The sequence below is a fragment of the Coregonus clupeaformis genome, chromosome 20, assembly GCF_020615455.1.
Source record: "Coregonus clupeaformis isolate EN_2021a chromosome 20, ASM2061545v1, whole genome shotgun sequence".
Taxonomy (NCBI): domain Eukaryota; kingdom Metazoa; phylum Chordata; class Actinopteri; order Salmoniformes; family Salmonidae; genus Coregonus; species Coregonus clupeaformis.
The window spans coordinates 61,501,957-61,520,729 of record NC_059211.1 but is presented as its reverse complement, the minus strand read 5'-3'; the positions used below and the strand labels follow the sequence as shown (position 1 = coordinate 61,520,729).

At 47.1% G+C, this 18,773-nt stretch overlaps 1 protein-coding gene across 9 annotated transcripts in view; it reads right to left on the bottom strand.

Moving 5' to 3' along the window:
- atp11a (ATPase phospholipid transporting 11A) overlaps positions 1-18,773 on the bottom strand; it is a 75,622-nt gene that overhangs the window by 13,923 nt on the left and 42,926 nt on the right. For all 9 annotated transcript variants that reach the window (XR_006657132.1, XM_045205638.1, XM_045205640.1 and 6 more), the window contains exons 5-20: positions 17,248-17,376; positions 16,829-16,932; positions 16,652-16,702; positions 16,474-16,538; positions 15,589-15,670; positions 13,099-13,249; positions 12,686-12,883; positions 12,405-12,578; positions 9,856-10,022; positions 9,032-9,103; positions 8,759-8,832; positions 5,677-5,780; positions 4,529-4,710; positions 1,952-2,203; positions 1,398-1,575; positions 175-277 (exon numbers count right to left, since the gene is read on the bottom strand). Coding sequence is in view for 8 of the 9 variants with exons in the window: in XM_045205638.1 (XP_045061573.1) it covers positions 175-277; positions 1,398-1,575; positions 1,952-2,203; positions 4,529-4,710; positions 5,677-5,780; positions 8,759-8,832; positions 9,032-9,103; positions 9,856-10,022; positions 12,405-12,578; positions 12,686-12,883; positions 13,099-13,249; positions 15,589-15,670; positions 16,474-16,538; positions 16,652-16,702; positions 16,829-16,932; positions 17,248-17,376 (2,086 nt within the window). In the remaining variant the exon portion in view is untranslated. The remainder of the gene's footprint in view (positions 1-174; positions 278-1,397; positions 1,576-1,951; positions 2,204-4,528; positions 4,711-5,676; positions 5,781-8,758; positions 8,833-9,031; positions 9,104-9,855; positions 10,023-12,404; positions 12,579-12,685; positions 12,884-13,098; positions 13,250-15,588; positions 15,671-16,473; positions 16,539-16,651; positions 16,703-16,828; positions 16,933-17,247; positions 17,377-18,773) is intronic.

Sequence of the window (18,773 nt, the reverse complement as noted above, 5' to 3'; positions counted from 1 at the left end):
CTGAGCGCTTTTACCATTTGTTAGGTGAGTCATATACATGAATAAAAAAATATCAAAACTATATTCAAATATATATATAAAATCAACCAAAAGCCTAGGCATTCTAAATCGTATTCGAATTCAATTAACTTTATTGAAGAGAGGTCCATTTACAGTGAACAGGGTAATACTAACCGATGCCCACGTGAGCCTCCAGGATCATGCTAACATCATTAGCTCCGTCTCCAATGGCTAGCGTGATGGGGTGTTCTGGAGACGCTTTGATCAGCTTCACAATCTGGCAACACAACATTTCAGGATCAGCGAGATAACAGTTTTTAAATCTGTATAATTCATCAAGAAGATATGTCTTTGTTTAAAACAATCTTTGTAAAGAGAGTTAGAGCCAAACCCACAGACGTTGTTATATGAACCTAACCACTCTTGTGTATTAACGTGACAGAGAGGATACATATAGTAGTAAGACTTCCTGGGTGAAGGTCACGCCATATTACATCACAGCCCATATCCCTCTCCCTCCTAGCACAGCGGAGGAGAACTAGAGGGAAGAGTGGTATTGTGCAGTAAGAGATAGTGACAGTCATGTCAGACAGAGCTCAATAGAACTCCTCAGTAAGAGATAGTAACAGTCATGTCAGACAGAGCTCAATAGAACTCCTCAGTAAGAGATAGCAACAGTCATGTCAGACAGAGCTCAATAGAACTCCTCAGTAAGAGATAGTAACAGTCATGTCAGACAGAGCTCAATAGAACTCCTCAGTAAGAGATAGTAACAGTCATGTCAGACAGAGCTCAATAGAACTCCTCAGTAAGAGATAGTAGCAGTCATGTCAGACAGAGCTCAATAGAACTCCTCAGTAAGAGATAGTAGCAGTCATGTCAGACAGAGCTCAATAGAACTCCTCAGTAAGAGATAGTAACAGTCATGTCAGACAGAGCTCAATAGAACTCCTCAGTAAGAGATAGTAACAGTCATGTCAGACATATGCTCAATATAATATACTGTAACTCCTCAGTCCCCAAAAATGTATCCTATGACAGGTGGGGTCTAATGTGAGAGAAAGAGCGAGAGAAGAGAGGGAGAGAGAGACAAAAAGATACTGGGTCGGAGAGAAATAGCGAAGTGGAGAGACGGATAGAGAGAGGGAGAGAGGGGCAATAGTCTGGAGTGGCACTAATTGGTGACCAGAGACCAGAGGCGGGAGAGGGAGGGGAGGGAGGGAGGTGGTGGAGTCCAGTAGAGAGGTAAAACATCAACCAGCTCAACACTCCATCAGACTGTGTCAGTGCATCCTTCAGTTAACCTAGCCATGACGGATCACATGACTCGAAAGTCATGTTGGTCGGAAACAGGTGTGGAAACGTGTCGTTTGAAATAACAAGGCCTGTTAGGCTACCTGTGCTTTCTGGAGGGGCGCCATCCGGCAGCAGAGCACAGCACTGCAGTTCCTGCAGATCTCCAGGAAGATCTCCTTGTAGTTCCCCTGACTGGAGTCCTCCTGACTTGGCTTCAGCACCGCAGACAGGGTGGCCCCATCGATGATCAGACCGTAGTCCACACAGTCAGCAGACAGACTGGGGACACACACACAGAGACACACATGCTAATACACACAGTCTTTAACTAACCTTGTGGGGACACACCATTTATAACCATTCAAAATCCTATTTTCCCTAATCCTTAAACCTAACCCTAACTCTAAACCTAATTCTAACCCTAATTCTACCTTAACCCCAAACCCTAACCTTAACCCTAAACCTAACCCTACCCCTAAACCTAATTCTAACCCTAATTCTACCTTAACCCTAAACCCCCTAGACTAACAAAATGTCCCCATTTAGTAAAAGTTCTGTAAGTTTACTATTCTTGTGAGGAATTTCTGGTCCCCACAAGTATAGTTAAATACATCCAGGTGCACGTGTGTATGTGTGTTGGGTTGCCGGCACCCACCCTGAGAAGGTGTCTCTGGTCATGCTACCATGCTGTCTGAGTACAGTTTTTCTCAGGTCAAACAGAGCGTCATGTAGACTCTGCTCCTCGGTGCGTTTGGTGGTCAGCTCCAGTATCTGTGTGGACCGGCGGAACAGCTTGCTAGCGTAACAAGTAGCCGCCGCTGTCTCCATCTTATCCCCGGTCAGGACCCACACCTTCATCCCAGCCTTCTGGAGAGACTCGATGGTGTCTGCTGCCTTGTCCTGGAGCCTGGAGAACAGGCAATATAAAGTCATCAGCAGTCAATGGAGCAACGCTGTACATGGTCATCAGCAGTCAATGGAGCAACGCTGTACATGGTCATCAGCAGTCAATGGAGCAACGCTGTACATGGTCATCAGCAGTCAATGGAGCAACGCTGTACATGGTCATCAGCAGTCAATGCAGCAACACTGTACATGGTCATCAGCAGTCAATGGAGCAACGCTGTACATGGTCATCTGCAGTCAATGGAGCAACACTGTACATGGTCATCTGCAGTCAATGGAGCAACACTGTACATGGTCATCTGCAGTCAATGGAGCAACACTGTAAAATAAATAAATAAATAAATATGCCATTTAGCAGACGCTTTTATCCAAAGCGACTTACAGTCATGCGTGCATACATTTTTTTTTTTGTGTATGGGTGGTCCCGGGGATCGAACCCACTACCTTAGCGTTACAAGCGCCGTGCTCTACCAGCTGAGCTACAGAGGACCACACTGTACATGGTCATCAGACCAAACGCTGCATTCTAAATCTCTAATTCTACCACATCCATACAAAGCAGATATGATTTGTTCAGGTTTAGATTAGAATGGAATGGAATGGTGCAGACACAAGATGCACAAACAGTTTATAATAAAAGTGCTACAACAACTATCTCCAGTAAGATACACTACATTTTGACAACAGTAGTGCTGCTTTACACTGTCAAAGTATCACTCACTATCTAAATGTAGTTAAGTACAGTACACAGGAGGCTGGTGGCACCTTAATTGGGGAGGACGGGCTCGTGGTAATGGCTGGAGTGGAATCAGTGGAATGGTAGCAAATACACCAAACACATGGTTTCCATGTATTTGATGCCATTCCATTGGCTCCGTTCCAGCCAATATTATGAGCAGTCCTCCCCTCAGCATCCTCCACTGGTACAGTAAATTGGCTTTGGAGTGCTGTGTTGACCTGGAGTGGGTTTGGGGAGTTGGTTTGTTGCAGCAGCAGTCCAACGTCACAGAGCAGTGAAGTCCATAATGAAGCCGCAGTGCAGTTAGGATTCACAGCTCCCTACAGTGCTGCCTGCTGCCTGCCAACCAGCGAATTACTACCACAGCCCAGGAGTCACAGACAAACACACAGACGGAGGGACGGACGGACAGACGGACAGAGGGACAGACAGACAGAAAGACGCATACACACATGCACACACACACACACGTGCACGCATCAACATGCACACACAAAGATAGAGGAAAACATGACACACACACGCTAGCACACCACTCACACACGCTAACACACACTAGCACACACACTCACACACACTAACTCACACTAACTCACACACACTAGCACACAGATAGACAGATAGAGAAGTGAGTGAGAGAAAGGAACAGTGATGGGCTGTGACTGACTCTCTTTAATGGGGCAGAAGCAGACCTGATACCAGAGTAAAACCGCTGATGTTTTAGCATGACGTCTGTGCTGACAGACAGACAGAACGGCAGTAAGAGACCCCACTTCATCAGCTGCTATGGATGTCTGGCAGAGATCAATAACAGTGGAACTCTAATGTGGTTATCTGCTCATTAGCTGGCTGCACTGGAGCCTGACAGACACAACATATTGACTGACTGACTACTGCCGCTACTGTTCCTGTTGAGGTTAATGTTAGCCTGAGAGACTGCAGTCCTGCAGCTAACTAATATTACTGGTTTACAGGCTGCTTTGGGAAAGAACAAGTGCCATCACTACAGGAATGCTCAGCCCTATTGCTCAACAATGTGATTAGTTCAATAGCCAACATCACTACAGGAATGCTCAGCGCTTTTGCTCAACAATGTGATTAGTTCAATAGCTAACGTCCTAGACCGGGTCAGTGAGTCCTATTGTCATTAATTAACTAGGCAAACTAGGGCTTGGAGAGTGGGGTTGAGTTTCAGTTGAATACTCTACTGTCACTACTCTACTCCCTGTCTCTCTAGCCCCATACATTGTTAGCTCTAAAAAGAGTTGCCTGTAATATAACTCTCTTCTGTCCAGAATATAGAAATAGAATTAGTAGAAACAATAGATCTAAAATCCACAAGATAGTGGTTCTGATTCTACGTTGTGATTCTAGATCGGTACCTGTCCTCAACAGCGGTGGCCCCCAGAATATAGAAATAGAATTGGGTAGAAAAGACTATGCAGATTCTATGATCCTGTGATTCTACACTGTGATTCTAGATCTGTACCTGTCCTCTACAGCAGTGGACCCCAGAAAATATCAATAGAATGGGTAGAATAGACAGTGATGATTCTGTGATTCTACGCTGTGGTTCCAGAACGTTACCTGTCCTCCACGGCGGTGGCCCCCAGCAGTATGAAGTCCTTCTCAATGATGTCATAGGCCTCGGCCAGCTTCCTGTCTCGGTCCTGCAGGGCTAGCTTGGCGCTGTTCAGCAGGTGACATGTCTCCTCGTACTGAGCCACGCTCAACTTCCTGTACGCCACGCACAGTGTCCGTAAGCCCTCCTGAAGAGAGAGCGAGAGAGATAATTATGTTATGAGAGGCAAATAAGTTATGCTTTGATATGATTACTGGACACTTTGATGTTGCAATTGCCAATCCGATAAACATTTTTATTCCACTGTTCTGTTTGCTTTTTTCCCAGCTAAAAACAGTCAATGACATAACTGACAGAGCAGTGGGTTACAAAAAGCTGCAGTTTGCACAGACTGGCATCGAAGGATGTCCCACTGGGCAGAGTTCCCATACCAGTTTAGTCTGTGGCAGTAGACTTATGACCTTGACCTTTCACATAAACAAACACACGCACACACACAAACATGCGTACGTGCACGCAGATGTGCGCACACACACACACACACACAATGACACGTCAGTTCTGACATTCTCTCAGTGCCAGTCTGGTTCACACCAGCATCACCGCTGGCCATCCCATTGTAACGTAACCAGGGAAACGCATTCTCCATGACAGTCAAAAGAAACGGGTCGGCGCCGCTGCCAACGGCAACCCAAACTGCATCCAGAATTATGGCAACCAGCCTGTCCTGATTCTGTCAGTGTAGCGTTGGAGAGATTGGGCCAGAGCCATGGATACACAGGGATCAGTAGACTACCCTCCACGTTGGCACCAAACACTCCATAATGACAGTCAATCAAATTCTCAGTTACATTCCATATACAACTGTCTTGGAACATTTGGTGGCCAACATCTTAAGTAAGGACACTATCAGGACTCAAAAGGACACAATAATCAGTTAGCATTTAGCAGGGTCTACCATACAGCCATATGACAATATACACCTCAAACAAAGCAAACATGAAAGTCAAAAATGCATTTGAGGTCAGAAACTCTGAAAGTCTGATTTTGGAGATACTTTAGGACAACGGCCTCTAGTGTCTGATAATGGCTTCAGTGGGTGTATGTGTGTGTGTGTGTGTGTGTGTGTGTGTTTGTGTGTGTCTGTCCTTACCACAGCGTTGTGCTCCACTCTGGCTTTGACCTGCTCCACCTTGCCAGAGATCACCCTGGGGAAGATGGATGAGTCGGCCCCTTTACAGAACAGGTAGTACTCCCCTGTGGACACACAAACACACACCCACACACACACACCCACACACACACACAGTTAAAACAGGTTCCTCATTAGTAGAGAGAAGCATCATTAGGTTGCAGCAGTCTGTGGCAGACAACACTAGAACTGTTCATCAGTGAGACTGACTCTACCGTCATTAGTATGCCATCTGCCTGTTGACCCCCTCGCCCACATACGACCCTCTCTATTAGCATACAGTACACACACACACAGACACACATACAGGCTTACAGAATAATGACCGGGTTGCCGTAGTAATGACTGCACTCCTCTATAAAAAGCACCAGCCACTCCCATTCAGATACAGATACCTCTAGTTTCTACAGTGAGGGAAAAAAGTATTTGATCCCCAGCTGATTTTGTACGTTTGCCCATTGACAAAGAAATGATCAGTCTATAATTTTAATGGTAGGTTTATTTGAACATTGAGAGACAGAATAACAACAACAAAATCCAGAAAAACGCATGTCAAAAATGTTATAAATTGATTTGCATTTTAATGAGGGAAATAAGTATTTGACCCCCTCTCAATCAGAAAGATTTCTGGCTCCCAGGTGTCTTTTATACAGGTAACGAGCTGAGTGCTCCTAATCTCAGCTTGTTACCTGTATAAAAGACACCTGTCCACAGAAGCAATCAATCAATCAGATTCCAAACTCTCCACCATGGCCAAGACCAAAGAGCTCTCCAAGGATGTCAGGGACAAGATTGTAGACCTACACAAGGCTGGAATGGGCTACAAGACCATCGCCAAGCAGCTTGGTGAGAAGGTGACAACAGTTGGTGTGATTGTTCGCAAATGGAAGAAACACAAAATAACTGTCAATCTCCCTCTGCCTGGGGCTCCATGCAAGATCTCACCTCGTGGAGTTGCAATGATCATGAGAACGGTGAGGAATCAGCCGAGAACTACACAGGAGGATCTTGTCAATGATCTCAAGGCAGCTGGGACCATAGTCACCAAGAAAACAATTGGTAACACACTATGCCGTGAAGGACTGAAATCCTGCAGCGCCCGCAAGGTCCCCCTGCTCAAGAAAGCACATATACAGGGCCGTCTGAAGTAGTTTGCCCATGAACATCTGAATGATTCAGAGGAGAACTGGGTGAAGGTGTTGTGGTCAGATGAGACCAAAATCGAGCTCTTTGGCATCAACTCAACTCGCCGTGTTTGGAGGAGGAGGAATGCTGTCTATGACCCCAAGAACACCATCCCCACCGTCAAACATGGAGGGGACAGGACAATTCTAAGGGGACAGGACAACTTCACCGCATCAAAGGGACGATGGACGGGGCCATGTACTGTCAAATCTTGGGTGAGAACCTCCTTCCCTCAGCCAGGGCATTGAAAATGGGTCGTGGATGGGTATTCCAGCATGACAATGACCCAAAACACACGGCCACGGCAACAAAGGAGTGGCTCAAGAAGAAGCACATTAAGGTCCTGGAGTGGCCCAGCCAGTCTCCAGACCTTAATCCCATAGAAAATCTGTGGAGGGAGCTGAAGGTTCGAGTTGCCAAACGTCAGCCTCGAAACCTTAATAACTTGGAGAAGATCTGCAAAGAGGAGTGGAACAAAATCCCTCCTGAGATGTGTGCAAACCTGGTGGCCAACTACAAGAAACATCATGTTTTGCAGAGGGGTCAAATACTTATTTCCCTCATTAAAATGCAAATCAATTTATAACATTTTTGACATGTTTTTCTGGATGTGGTTGTTGTTTTTCTGTCTCTCACTGTTCAAATGAACCTACCATTAAAATTATAGACTGATCATGTCTTTGTCAGTGGGCAAACGTACAAAATCAGCAGGGGATCAAATACACTGCTCAAAAAAATTCCCTCACTGTATGTTCTAGTATTATACTGGTAGTAATTGTACTATAGTACAGTACCTGTAGTTTCTATGTTCTAGTATTATACTGGTAGTAATTGTACTATAGTACAGTACCTGTAGTTTCTATGTTCTAGTATTATAATGGTAGTAATTGTACTATAGTACAGTACCTGTAGTTTCTATGTTGTAGTATTATACTGGTAGTAATTGTACTATAGTACAGTACCTGTAGTTTCTATGTTCTAGTATTATAATGGTAGTAATTGTACTATAGTACAGTACCTGTAGTTTCTATGTTCTAGTATTATAATGGTAGTAATTGTACTATAGTACAGTACCTGTAGTTTCTATGTTCTAGTATTATAATGGTAGTAATTGTACTATAGTACAGTACCTGTAGTTTCTATGTTCTAGTATTATACTGGTAGTAATTGTACTATAGTACACTACCTGTAGTTTCTATGTTCTAGTATTATAATGGTAGTAATTGTACTATAGTACAGTACCTGTAGTTTCTATGTTCTAGTATTATAATGGTAGTAATTGTACTATAGTACAGTACCTGTAGTTTCTATGTTCTAGTATTATACTGGTAGTAATTGTACTATAGTACAGTACCTGTAGTTTCTATGTTCTAGTATTATAATGGTAGTAATTGTACTATAGTACAGTACCTGTAGTTTCTATGTTCTAGTATTATACTGGTAGTAATTGTACTATAGTACAGTACCTGTAGTTTCTATGTTCTAGTATTATAATGGTAGTAATTGTACTATAGTACAGTACCTGTAGTTTCTATGTTCTAGTATTATACTGGTAGTAATTGTACTATAGTACAGTACCTGTAGTTTCTATGTTGTAGTATTATACTGGTAGTAATTGTACTATAGTACAGTACCTGTAGTTTCTATGTTGTAGTATTATACTGGTAGTAATTGTACTATAGTACAGTACCTGTAGTTTCTATGTTCTAGTATTATACTGGTAGTAATTGTACTATAGTACAGTACCTGTAGTTTCTATGTTCTAGTATTATACTGGTAGTAATTGTACTATAGTACAGTACCTGTAGTTTCTATGTTCTAGTATTATAATGGTAGTAATTGTACTATAGTACAGTACCTGTGGTGGACCTGACGATAACACTCATTCTCCTCCTCACTGAGTCAAAGGTCAATACCTCCAGCAGCTCAAACCTGGATGCAAGAGAGAGAGAGAGGGGTTGGGTTACTGACCACGCACACACACACACACACACACACACACACACACACACACACACACACACACACACACACACACACACACACACACACACACACACACACACACACACAGTCAGTAAGATAAACTGATGCCCACAGGCCATGGCTGGAGTAATGGACACACACTGACCTCTCGACCTCATCCTCCCTATTCAGAATCTCCATGTGACTGTCCTTCAGCCGCAGATAGGTGAAGCCAAGCCTGGGGGAAAGAGGAACGTACCATTACTGTCAGTTCTATTTTTATTTTTTTATAAATTTGCAATCACAAAAAAAAAGACTTTTTGCTTTGTCATTATGGGGTATTGTGTGTAGATTGATGATGATTTTTTAAAATTGTATCCGTTTTAAAATAAAGCTGTAACATAACAAAATGTGGATAAAGGGAAGAGGTCTGAATACTTTCCGAATACACTGTATATTATCTATCTATCTAGTTCATTTGAAATGCCTGGGAGTAGGAAAGACTTTCTGCCTGTTGCATGTGTGTGCATGAGTCAGTGAGTGAGTGTGTGAGTGAATGATTGAGTGAGTGAGTGGGTGTTTGGGTGATTGAGTGTGTGAGTGAGTGGGTGATTGAGTGAGTGAGTGAGTGAGTGAGTGAGTCGGTGATTGGGTGATTGAGTGTGTGAGTGTGTGAGTGAGTGAGTGACTGGGTGATCCAGGCTCTGTCGTAGCCGGCCGAGACCGGGAGACCCATGGGGCGGCGCACAATTGGCCCAGCGTCGTCCAGGGTAGGGGAGGGAATGGCTGGCAGGGATGTAGCTCAGTTGGTAGAGCATGGCGTTTGCAACGCCAGGGTTGTGGGTTCGATTCCCACGGGGGGCCAGTATGAAAAAAATTAAATAATGTATGCACTCACTAACTGTAAGTCGCTCTGGATAAGAGCGTCTGCTAAATGACTAAAATGTAAAACATGTGATTGAGTGTGTGAGTGTGTGTCATGCCAATCACCTCTTCATGCCCTCCACCAGAGCCACCTCATCAGGTGAGGATGATATGTAGAAGGAGGTGGCCTTGTTCTGATGGATACCCATCTTGATGCCATCCACTGTCACCTCCTCCTTCACCTGTACCGTGTGGCACAGACACAACGCCCGGAAGAACAACTCCTCAGTCTCCTGGCATGCCAAGCACAGAGAACACGTCACACAACACACACATACATACGTATAAACACACGAATACAGGAAACATACGTTTGAATACATCATTAGGATCCATAGTAAAACACAATCCACATTTCCTGAAAGTCATGCTTCTTAGTCCTCGTACACACAGACACACACAGACACACACAGACACACACAGACACACAGAAGACAAAGGAATGGCACAGGCTGGTCACCGGAGTGAAGCGGCCCTCTCTAGTCCTGGCACACAGCAGTGTGTGTGTGTGTGTGTGTGTGTGAGACACTGGATCCCTGGGTGGCTTAATGTGTCATCCTTAGAGAGAGTATCAGTGTCACTCTGAGTTTAGGGTTCACCCAGGACATCCAGGTAAAAGCTGCTAGTATCCAGCTGGTCTTCATAGGGATAGGGTTAGGGTTCACCCAGGACATCCAGGTAAAAGCTGCTAGTATCCAGCTGGTCTTCATAAGGATAGGGTTAGGGTTCACCCAGGACATCCAGGTAAAAGCTGCTAGTATCCAGCTGGTCTTCATAAGGATAGGGTTAGGGTTCACCCAGGACATCCAGGTAAAAGCTGCTAGTATCCAGCTGGTCTTCATAAGGATAGGGTTAGGGTTCACCCAGGACATCCAGGTAAAAGCTGCTAGTATCCAGCTGGTCTTCATAAGGATAGGGTTAGGGTTCACCCAGGACATCTAGGTAAAAGCTGCTAGTATCCAGCTGGTCTTCATAAGGATAGGGTTAGGGTTCATCCAGGACATCCAGGTAAAAGCCGCTAGTATCCAGCTGGTCTTCATGCTGGTCTTCATAGGGATAGGGTTAGGGTTCACCCAGGACATCCAGGTAAAACCTGCTAGTATCCAGCTGGTCTTCATGCTGGTCTTCATAGGGATAGGGTTAGGGTTCACCCAGGACATCCAGGTAAAACCTGCTAGTATCCAGCTCGTCTTCATAAGGATAGGGTTAGGGTTCACCCAGGACATCTAGGTAAAGGCTGCTAGTATCCAGCTGGTCTTCATAGGGATAGGGTTAGGATTCACCCAGGACATCCAGGTAAAAGCTGCTAGTATCCAGCTGGTCTTCATGCTGGTCTTCATAGGGATAGGGTTAGGGTTCACCCAGGACATCCAGGTAAAACCTGCTAGTATCCAGCTCGTCTTCATAAGGATAGGGTTAGGGTTCACCCAGGACATCTAGGTAAAGGCTGCTAGTATCCAGCTGGTCTTCATAGGGATAGGGTTAGGGTTCACCCAGGACATCCAGGTAAAAGCCTCTAGTATCCAGCTGGTCTTCATAGGGATAGGGTTAGGGTTCACCCAGGACATCCAGGTAAAAGCTGCTAGTATCCAGCTCGTCTTCATAAGGATAGGGTTAGGGTTCACCCAGGACATCCAGGTAAAAGCCTCTAGTATCCAGCTGGTCTTCATAGGGATAGGGTTAGGGTTCACCCAGGACATCCAGGTAAAAGCCTCTAGTATCCAGCTGGTCTTCATAGGGATAGGGTTAGGGTTCACCCAGGACATCCAAGTAAAATCTGCTAGTATCCAGCTCGTCTTCATAAGGATAGGGTTAGGGTTCACCCAGGACATCTAGGTAAAGGCTGCTAGTATCCAGCTGGTCTTCATAGGGATAGGGTTAGGGTTCACCCAGGACATCCAGGTAAAGCTGCTAGTATCCAGCTGGTCTTTATAGGCTTAGGGTTCACCCAGGACATCCAGGTAAAAGCCACTAGTATCCAGCTGGTCTTCATAGGGATAGGGTTAGGGTTCACCCAGGACATCCAGGTAAAAGCTGCTAGTATCCAGCTCGTCTTCATAAGGATAGGGTTAGGGTTCACCCAGGACATCTAGGTAAAGGCTGCTAGTATCCAGCTGGTCTTCATAGGGATAGGGTTAGGGTTCACCCAGGACATCCAGGTAAAAGCTGCTAGTATCCAGCTGGTCTTTATAGGCTTAGGGTTCACCCAGGACATCCAGGTAAAAGCCACTAGTATCCAGCTGGTCTTCATAGGGATAGGGTTAGGGTTCACCCAGGACATCCAGGTAAAAGCTGCTAGTATCCAGCTCGTCTTCATAAGGATAGGGTTAGGGTTCACCCAGGACATCTAGGTAAAGGCTGCTAGTATCCAGCTGGTCTTCATAGGGATAGGGTTAGGGTTCACCCAGGACATCCAGGTAAAAGCCTCTAGTATCCAGCTGGTCTTTATAGGCTTAGGGTTCACCCAGGACATCCAGGTAAAAGCCTGTAGTATCCAGCTGGTCTTAAAGGGGGATGAAACAATATCTGACCCTGTATCAGTGGTTAGGGAGGGGTAACTTGTCCTGTACATACTCGTACAGTACATCAAGTGACAGTGAGGCTCTCTGTCTCACCTTGCCCCCTGGTCCAGGTGAGGAGTCAATCATGTCCATGCTTGTTGCCCCTGGCATGACCTGTCCGTTGCAGATGGCATCAGGGATGTAAACATAGCCGTCCACACAGCACTCTATAAACTCCATGTTGTTCTCTGTCAGGGTGCCTGTCTTGTCTGTAAACACGTACTCCACCTGGAAAACACACACATTCAGGTAAGAGTGGTGAGTGTGTGTGGTGTGTGTGTGTGTGTGTGCTTCCATGCCTGTGTGTGTGTGTGTGTACTATGTGTATAGCCTACCTGTCCCAGTTCTTCATTGAGGTCAGATGTGTTAACCTGAGCCCTCTCTCCCAGCTCCTCGTCAAACATCTCATCATCCCACATGATGAAGTAGGACCCCAGGAACTTCTGCATCTCCACGGTAACGTACATGGACACGGGAATGATGTAATTAAACAACACCATGAAGGCCAGGAAGTCTGTGAACGCCCGGATCAACTGGAGAGAGAGAGAGAGAGAGAGAGAGAGAGAGAGAGAGAGAGAGAGAGAGGACGGAGGTAGGAGGAGGGAGAGAGGGGAGATGAGGGAGAGAGAGAGTCAGTGGTGACAGAGAGAGAGAGAGAGAGAAAGTGAGAGGTGAAAAACACATCAGCTATTGCATAAAAATTACACCCAGAATGCTGAATTGTGGGTATTGTAGTTTTATAACCTACTATATGGCGTTGCCTCTCTATGTCAGTCTTCTGGTTGTAGAAGGGCTCATCTCTGTCTGGGTCAGCCTGCCACACATACTTCATCACTGTGTTGATCAGAGCCTTGCTGATCAGGATGCACAGGTACACTATCAGATACGCATTCATTGACCTGGAGGGGTGACAGAGAGGAGGGGGAGACAGGGAGGAGAGGGGGACAGAGAGGAGGGGGAGACAGAGAGGAGGGGAGACAGAGAGGATGGGGAGACAGAGGAGGGAGAGACAGAGGAGGGAGAGACAGAGAGGAGGGGTGACAGAGAGGGGGGTAACATAGAGGAGGGGTGACAGAGAGGAGGGGAGACAGAGAGGAGGGAGAGACAGAGAGGAGGGGGAGAAGGAGAGGAAGGGAGACAGAGAGGAGGGAGAGACAGAGAGGATGGGGAGACAGAAGAGGGAGAGACATAGAGGAGAGGAGACAGAGAGGAGGGGGAGACAGAGGAGGGAGAGAGAGGAGGAGGTGACAGAGAGGAGGGGTGACAGAGTAGAGAGGTGACAGAGAGGAGGGGTGACAGAGAGGAGAGGTGACAGAGAGGAGGGGTGACAGAGAGGAGAGGTGACAGAGAGGAGGGGTGACAGAGAGGAGAGGTGACAGAGAGGAGAGGTAACAGAGAGGAGAGGTAACAGAGAGGAGGGGTGACAGAGTAGAGAGGTGACAGAGAGGAGGGGTGACAGAGAGGAGAGGTGACAGAGAGGAGGGGTGACAGAGAGGAGAGGTGACAGAGAGGAGGGGGAGACAGAGAGGAAGGGAGACAGAGAGGAGGGAGAGACAGAGAGGATGGGGAGACAGAAGAGGGAGAGACATAGAGGAGAGGAGACAGAGAGGAGGGGGAGACAGAGGAGGGAGAGAGAGGAGGAGGTGACAGAGAGGAGGGGTGACAGAGTAGAGAGGTGACAGAGAGGAGGGGTGACAGAGAGGAGAGGTGACAGAGAGGAGGGGTGACAGAGAGGAGAGGTGACAGAGAGGAGGGGTGACAGAGAGGAGAGGTGACAGAGAGGAGAGGTAACAGAGAGGAGAGGTAACAGAGAGGAGGGGTGACAGAGTAGAGAGGTGACAGAGAGGAGGGGTGACAGAGAGGAGAGGTGACAGAGAGGAGGGGTGACAGAGAGGAGAGGTGACAGAGAGGAGGGGTGACAGAGAGGAGAGGTGACAGAGAGGAGGGGTGACATAGAGGAGGGAGAGACAGAGAGGAGGGGTGACAGAGAGGAGAGGTGACAGAGAGGAGGGGTGACAGAGAGGAGAGGTAACAGAGAGGAGAGGTAACAGAGAGGAGGGGTGACAGAGAGGAGGGGTGACAGAGAGGAGGGGTGACAGAGAGGAGAGGTGACAGAGAGGAAGGGTGACAGAGAGGAGGGGTGACAGAGAGGAGGGGTGACAGAGAGGAGGGAGAGACAGAGTAGAGAGTTGACAGAGAGGAGGGAGAGACAGAGAGGAGAGGTAACAGAGAGGAGGGGTGACAGAGAGGAGAGGTGACAGAGAGGAGGGGTGACATAGAGGAGGGGTGACAGAGAGGAGAGGTGACAGAGAGGAGGGGTGACATAGAGGAGGGAGAGACAGAGAGGAGGGGTGACAGAGAGGAGAGGTGACAGAGAGGAGGGGTGACAGAGAGGAGAGGTAACAGAGAGGAGGGGTGACAGAGAGGAGGGGTGACAGAGAGGAGGGGTGACAGAGAGGAGGGGTGACAGAGAGGAGAGGTGACAGAGAGGAAGGGTGACAGAGAGGAGGGGTGACAGAGAGGAGGGGTGACAGAGAGGAGGGAGAGACAGAGTAGAGAGTTGACAGAGAGGAGGGAGAGACAGAGAGGAGAGGTAACAGAGAGGAGGGGTGACAGAGAGGAGAGGTGACAGAGAGGAGGGGGTGACATAGAGGAGGGGTGACAGAGAGGAGAGGTGACAGAGAGGAGGGGTAGACAGAGAGGAGGGGGAGACAGAGAGGAGGGGTGACAGAGAGGAGAGGTGACAGAGAGGAGGGGTGACAGAGAGGAGAGGTGACAGAGAGGAGGGGTGACAGAGAGGAGAGGTGACAGAGAGGAGGGGTGACATAGAGGAGGGAGAGACAGAGAGGAGGGGTGACAGAGAGGAGAGGTAACAGAGAGGAGAGGTGACAGAGAGGAGAGGTGACAGAGAGGAGGGAGAGACAGAGAGGAGGGGTGACAGAGAGGAGAGGTGACAGAGAGGAGAGGTGACAGAGAGGATGGATGAGAGGAGGGGTGACAGAGAGGAGGGAGAGACAGAGAGGAGGGGTGACAGAGAGGATGGATGAGAGGAGGGGAGACAGATGCAGAGGAAATTACATTTGAATGTCTTCAGGAAGGGTGGACGGTCTCAAAGGGTCTTTATGGGGAAAGCGGATATGATGCAATTAGACGGTAATCAACGTTAAGTGAACCTGTCCGGAAACATGGTAAACATGCATCATAAAGTGGAAAACACAACCATGTTGGTGGGCCTTACTTCTCCACTGCAGAGCGTTTCTGGGACTTGGACTGGTAGTTGAGCGCCATCTTGGTCTCCATACCAGTATAGATGGCAACAGCTAGGAGACACAAACAACAGGGTCAACTTGGGGAGATATTTCACATCAGTGGAGATGAAGGAAAGAGACTAGGAAAGGGAACAACTTTGGACTATTGAGATGCAGCCCTGGTGGCAATAATATCAGTCAGATCTGACAAGTCAAGTCTCTGTCAGTATTGAATACTATCATAGTGTCCTACAATTATCTGTGAAATCAATTCCCATCCCAGTCATCTGATTTCATTATAAGACTTGGCTTGCAGTCATGTCATCTCATGCAGTGTACTGACTGCATTCCTGCTTGACAGGTTGTAATATTCTCACTCATACAGGTCTGTACAGGCTTCATTATACAACCCACAGGAACTTAACGATTTGGAGTGGAGTCTCTAAACATTCCACACCCATTCTATTAATGAAAACTAGGAATCTATTTTTGATTCTACTAGTGATGTCATTACAAGGTCACCCAGTGTAGTGTCTTTAGATTCTACTAGTGATGTCATTACAAGGTCACCCAGTGTAGTGTTTTTAGATTATATTAGTGATGTCATTACAAGGTCACCCAGTGTAGTGTCTTTAGATTCTATTAGTGATGTCATTACAAGGTCACCCAGTGTAGTGTCTTTAGATTCTATTAGTGATGTCATTACAAGGTCACCCAGTGTAGTGTCTTTAGATTCTATTAGTGGTGTCATTACAAGGTCACCCAGTGTAGTGTCTTTAGATTCTATTAGTGATGTCATTACAAGGTCACCCAGTGTAGTGTCTTTAGATTCTATTAGTGGTGTCATTACAAGGTCACCCAGTGTAGAGTCTTACCATATATGTGCTCTGTGTTTTTCAGTGTCGCCCCTCTGAGAAGTAGGTTCTCAGATCCCAAAGGCCTGAAACAAACACAGAATACACTTCTTTGTTAGAATACACATTGTCTTTTTTCTGAATGCAAACGAGCATTGACCTCCTGAATTTGGAGTGAATTTCCTGGGTCTGGATTTACCTCGCGATGGGCTCGTTTCTGTCCGAATAAATATTGATTCGGCCCACGAATCTGTCCAGGGAGAGAGGGAATGCATGTGTGAGTTAGTGTGTTTTGCGTTGTTTTTCTCTATACACATACATTTACAACCAGTACTGATTGTCTGGATGGGGTGTTGTGTGCAGGGTTGTCACTCACTTGTAGAGGTCTGGTTGTGGTTGTTCACATTCAATAGAAGCCTGTAGAGTATCGAAATCCTCCTCTGTGTTGAAGGCCTTAGTGTCCTGTACAGCATAGTAGGTCTTTGTGGAGGGATGGAGAGAGTCACAGAGAGGTCAGGAACACATCGAGCCACGATGCATCTCACACTACCCCTCTAATGAAACAGAATACTAACTCTCTCTCTCCATTTCGCTCCATCTCTCTCTATCCCTCACATAAACACACTCACCCCCTCTCTCTCACTCACTCTTTCCCCTGTCTCCCACTCTCTCTCTCTTTCACTTTCGTTTTCCCTCAACTCTCTCCCATTCTTTCTTTATCTCTGCCTCACCCACCTCTCTCCCTCTCCCCCTCCCTCTCCCCCTCCTCCTCTCTCTCAGTCAGAGTAGTGTTACCTTGTGACTGGATTCCCCGTCCAGACTGGCTGTAGTGACAAAACAGGTCCCGTCCTCCCTACTGGTGGAGAGAAGGATGAGGTCACAGGGGAACGTCTCATCTTCCTTCATTAGCACCACATCACCCACCTGGGAGAGGAGAGAGGGAGGGAAGGAAGGAAGGAAGGAAGGAAGGAAGGAAGGAAGGAAGGAAGGAAGGAAGGAAGGAAGGAAGGAAGGAAGGAAGGAAGGAAGGAAGGAAGGAAGGGGTGGGTTGGAAGGTAGAGAGTGAGAGAGATGTATTTAGTTCAATAGGATAACACAGTCTTGAGTTGTCTAAAGCAGTGGTTCCCAAACTGTGGATCAGACCCACTTGTGGGTCACTGTAGGGGTCCAGGTTGGTTGTGGGATGCCATTTGTTGTGCATTGCCACATTTTTTACTTTAAAACAATTAAATACATTTAAATACACTTTCAGGATGTAAAAAGACATAAACAACTAAAACCAAATAGAAAGTGTGTAGAAAAGATAATGGACCTATATATTTTGTAATAATAGTCTAGAATCTTTGAGAACTAACAATCAATGTTTTGAGCATAAGAACACAGCATTAGCCATCTCACATTTTTTTGAATTGCAGGAAATTTGCTTAACAAATGTGTCACGCCCTGGCCTTGAGAGGCCGGTTGTCTTTAGTTGGTTTGGTCAGGGCGTGAGGATCTATTTTATTATTTCTATGTTTAGATTCTAGATATGTTTTTCTAGGTTTGGCCGGTTCCGGCCAAACCTGACAGTGACAGCCTGAGGACTTCACGTTACGTTGTTTCTTGTTTTGTTTATGTTTATTGAGTTTAATAAACATGTTCGCATACCACGCTGCACCTTGGTCTGACCCGTCTCTCAACGATCGTGACAGAAGATCCCACCAAAAATGGAACAAGCAGCGTGCCCAGGAGCAGCAGACACCCTGGACACAGGTGGGGAAGTCATTTTGGACTTGGGAGGAGATATTGGCAGGTAAAGGACCCTGGGCGAAGGAGGAAGCCCAGGCAGGAGAGGATCAACGGCGACATCAACGGTGCCGGCCGAAGAGGAAGCCCGAGAAGCAGCCCCATACGTGTCGTGCGAGAGTGGGCATCCAGCCAGGACGGGTTGTGCCAGCTGTACACTCCAGACCTCCAGTACGCCTCCAAGGTCCAGTATATCCTGCTCCGGTTCTACGCACTGTGTCACCAGTGCGCCTCACCAGCCCGGTAAGCACCGTACCTGCTCCTCGCACCAAGCCAGTGGTGCGTGTTCCCAGTCCGGTACGGCCCGTGCCAGCTCCTCGCACCAAACCAGTGGTGCGTGTCGCCAGCCCGGTACACCCCGTACCTGCTCCCCGCACCAGGCCAGTGGTGCGTGTCTCCAGTCCGGCCCGGCCCGTGCCTGCACCTCGCACCAAGCCAGTGATGCGTGTTCCCAGTCCGGTACGGCCTGTGCCTGCTCCTCGCACCAGACCAGTGGTGCGTGTTCCCAGTCCGGCACGGCCCGTGCCCGTTCCACC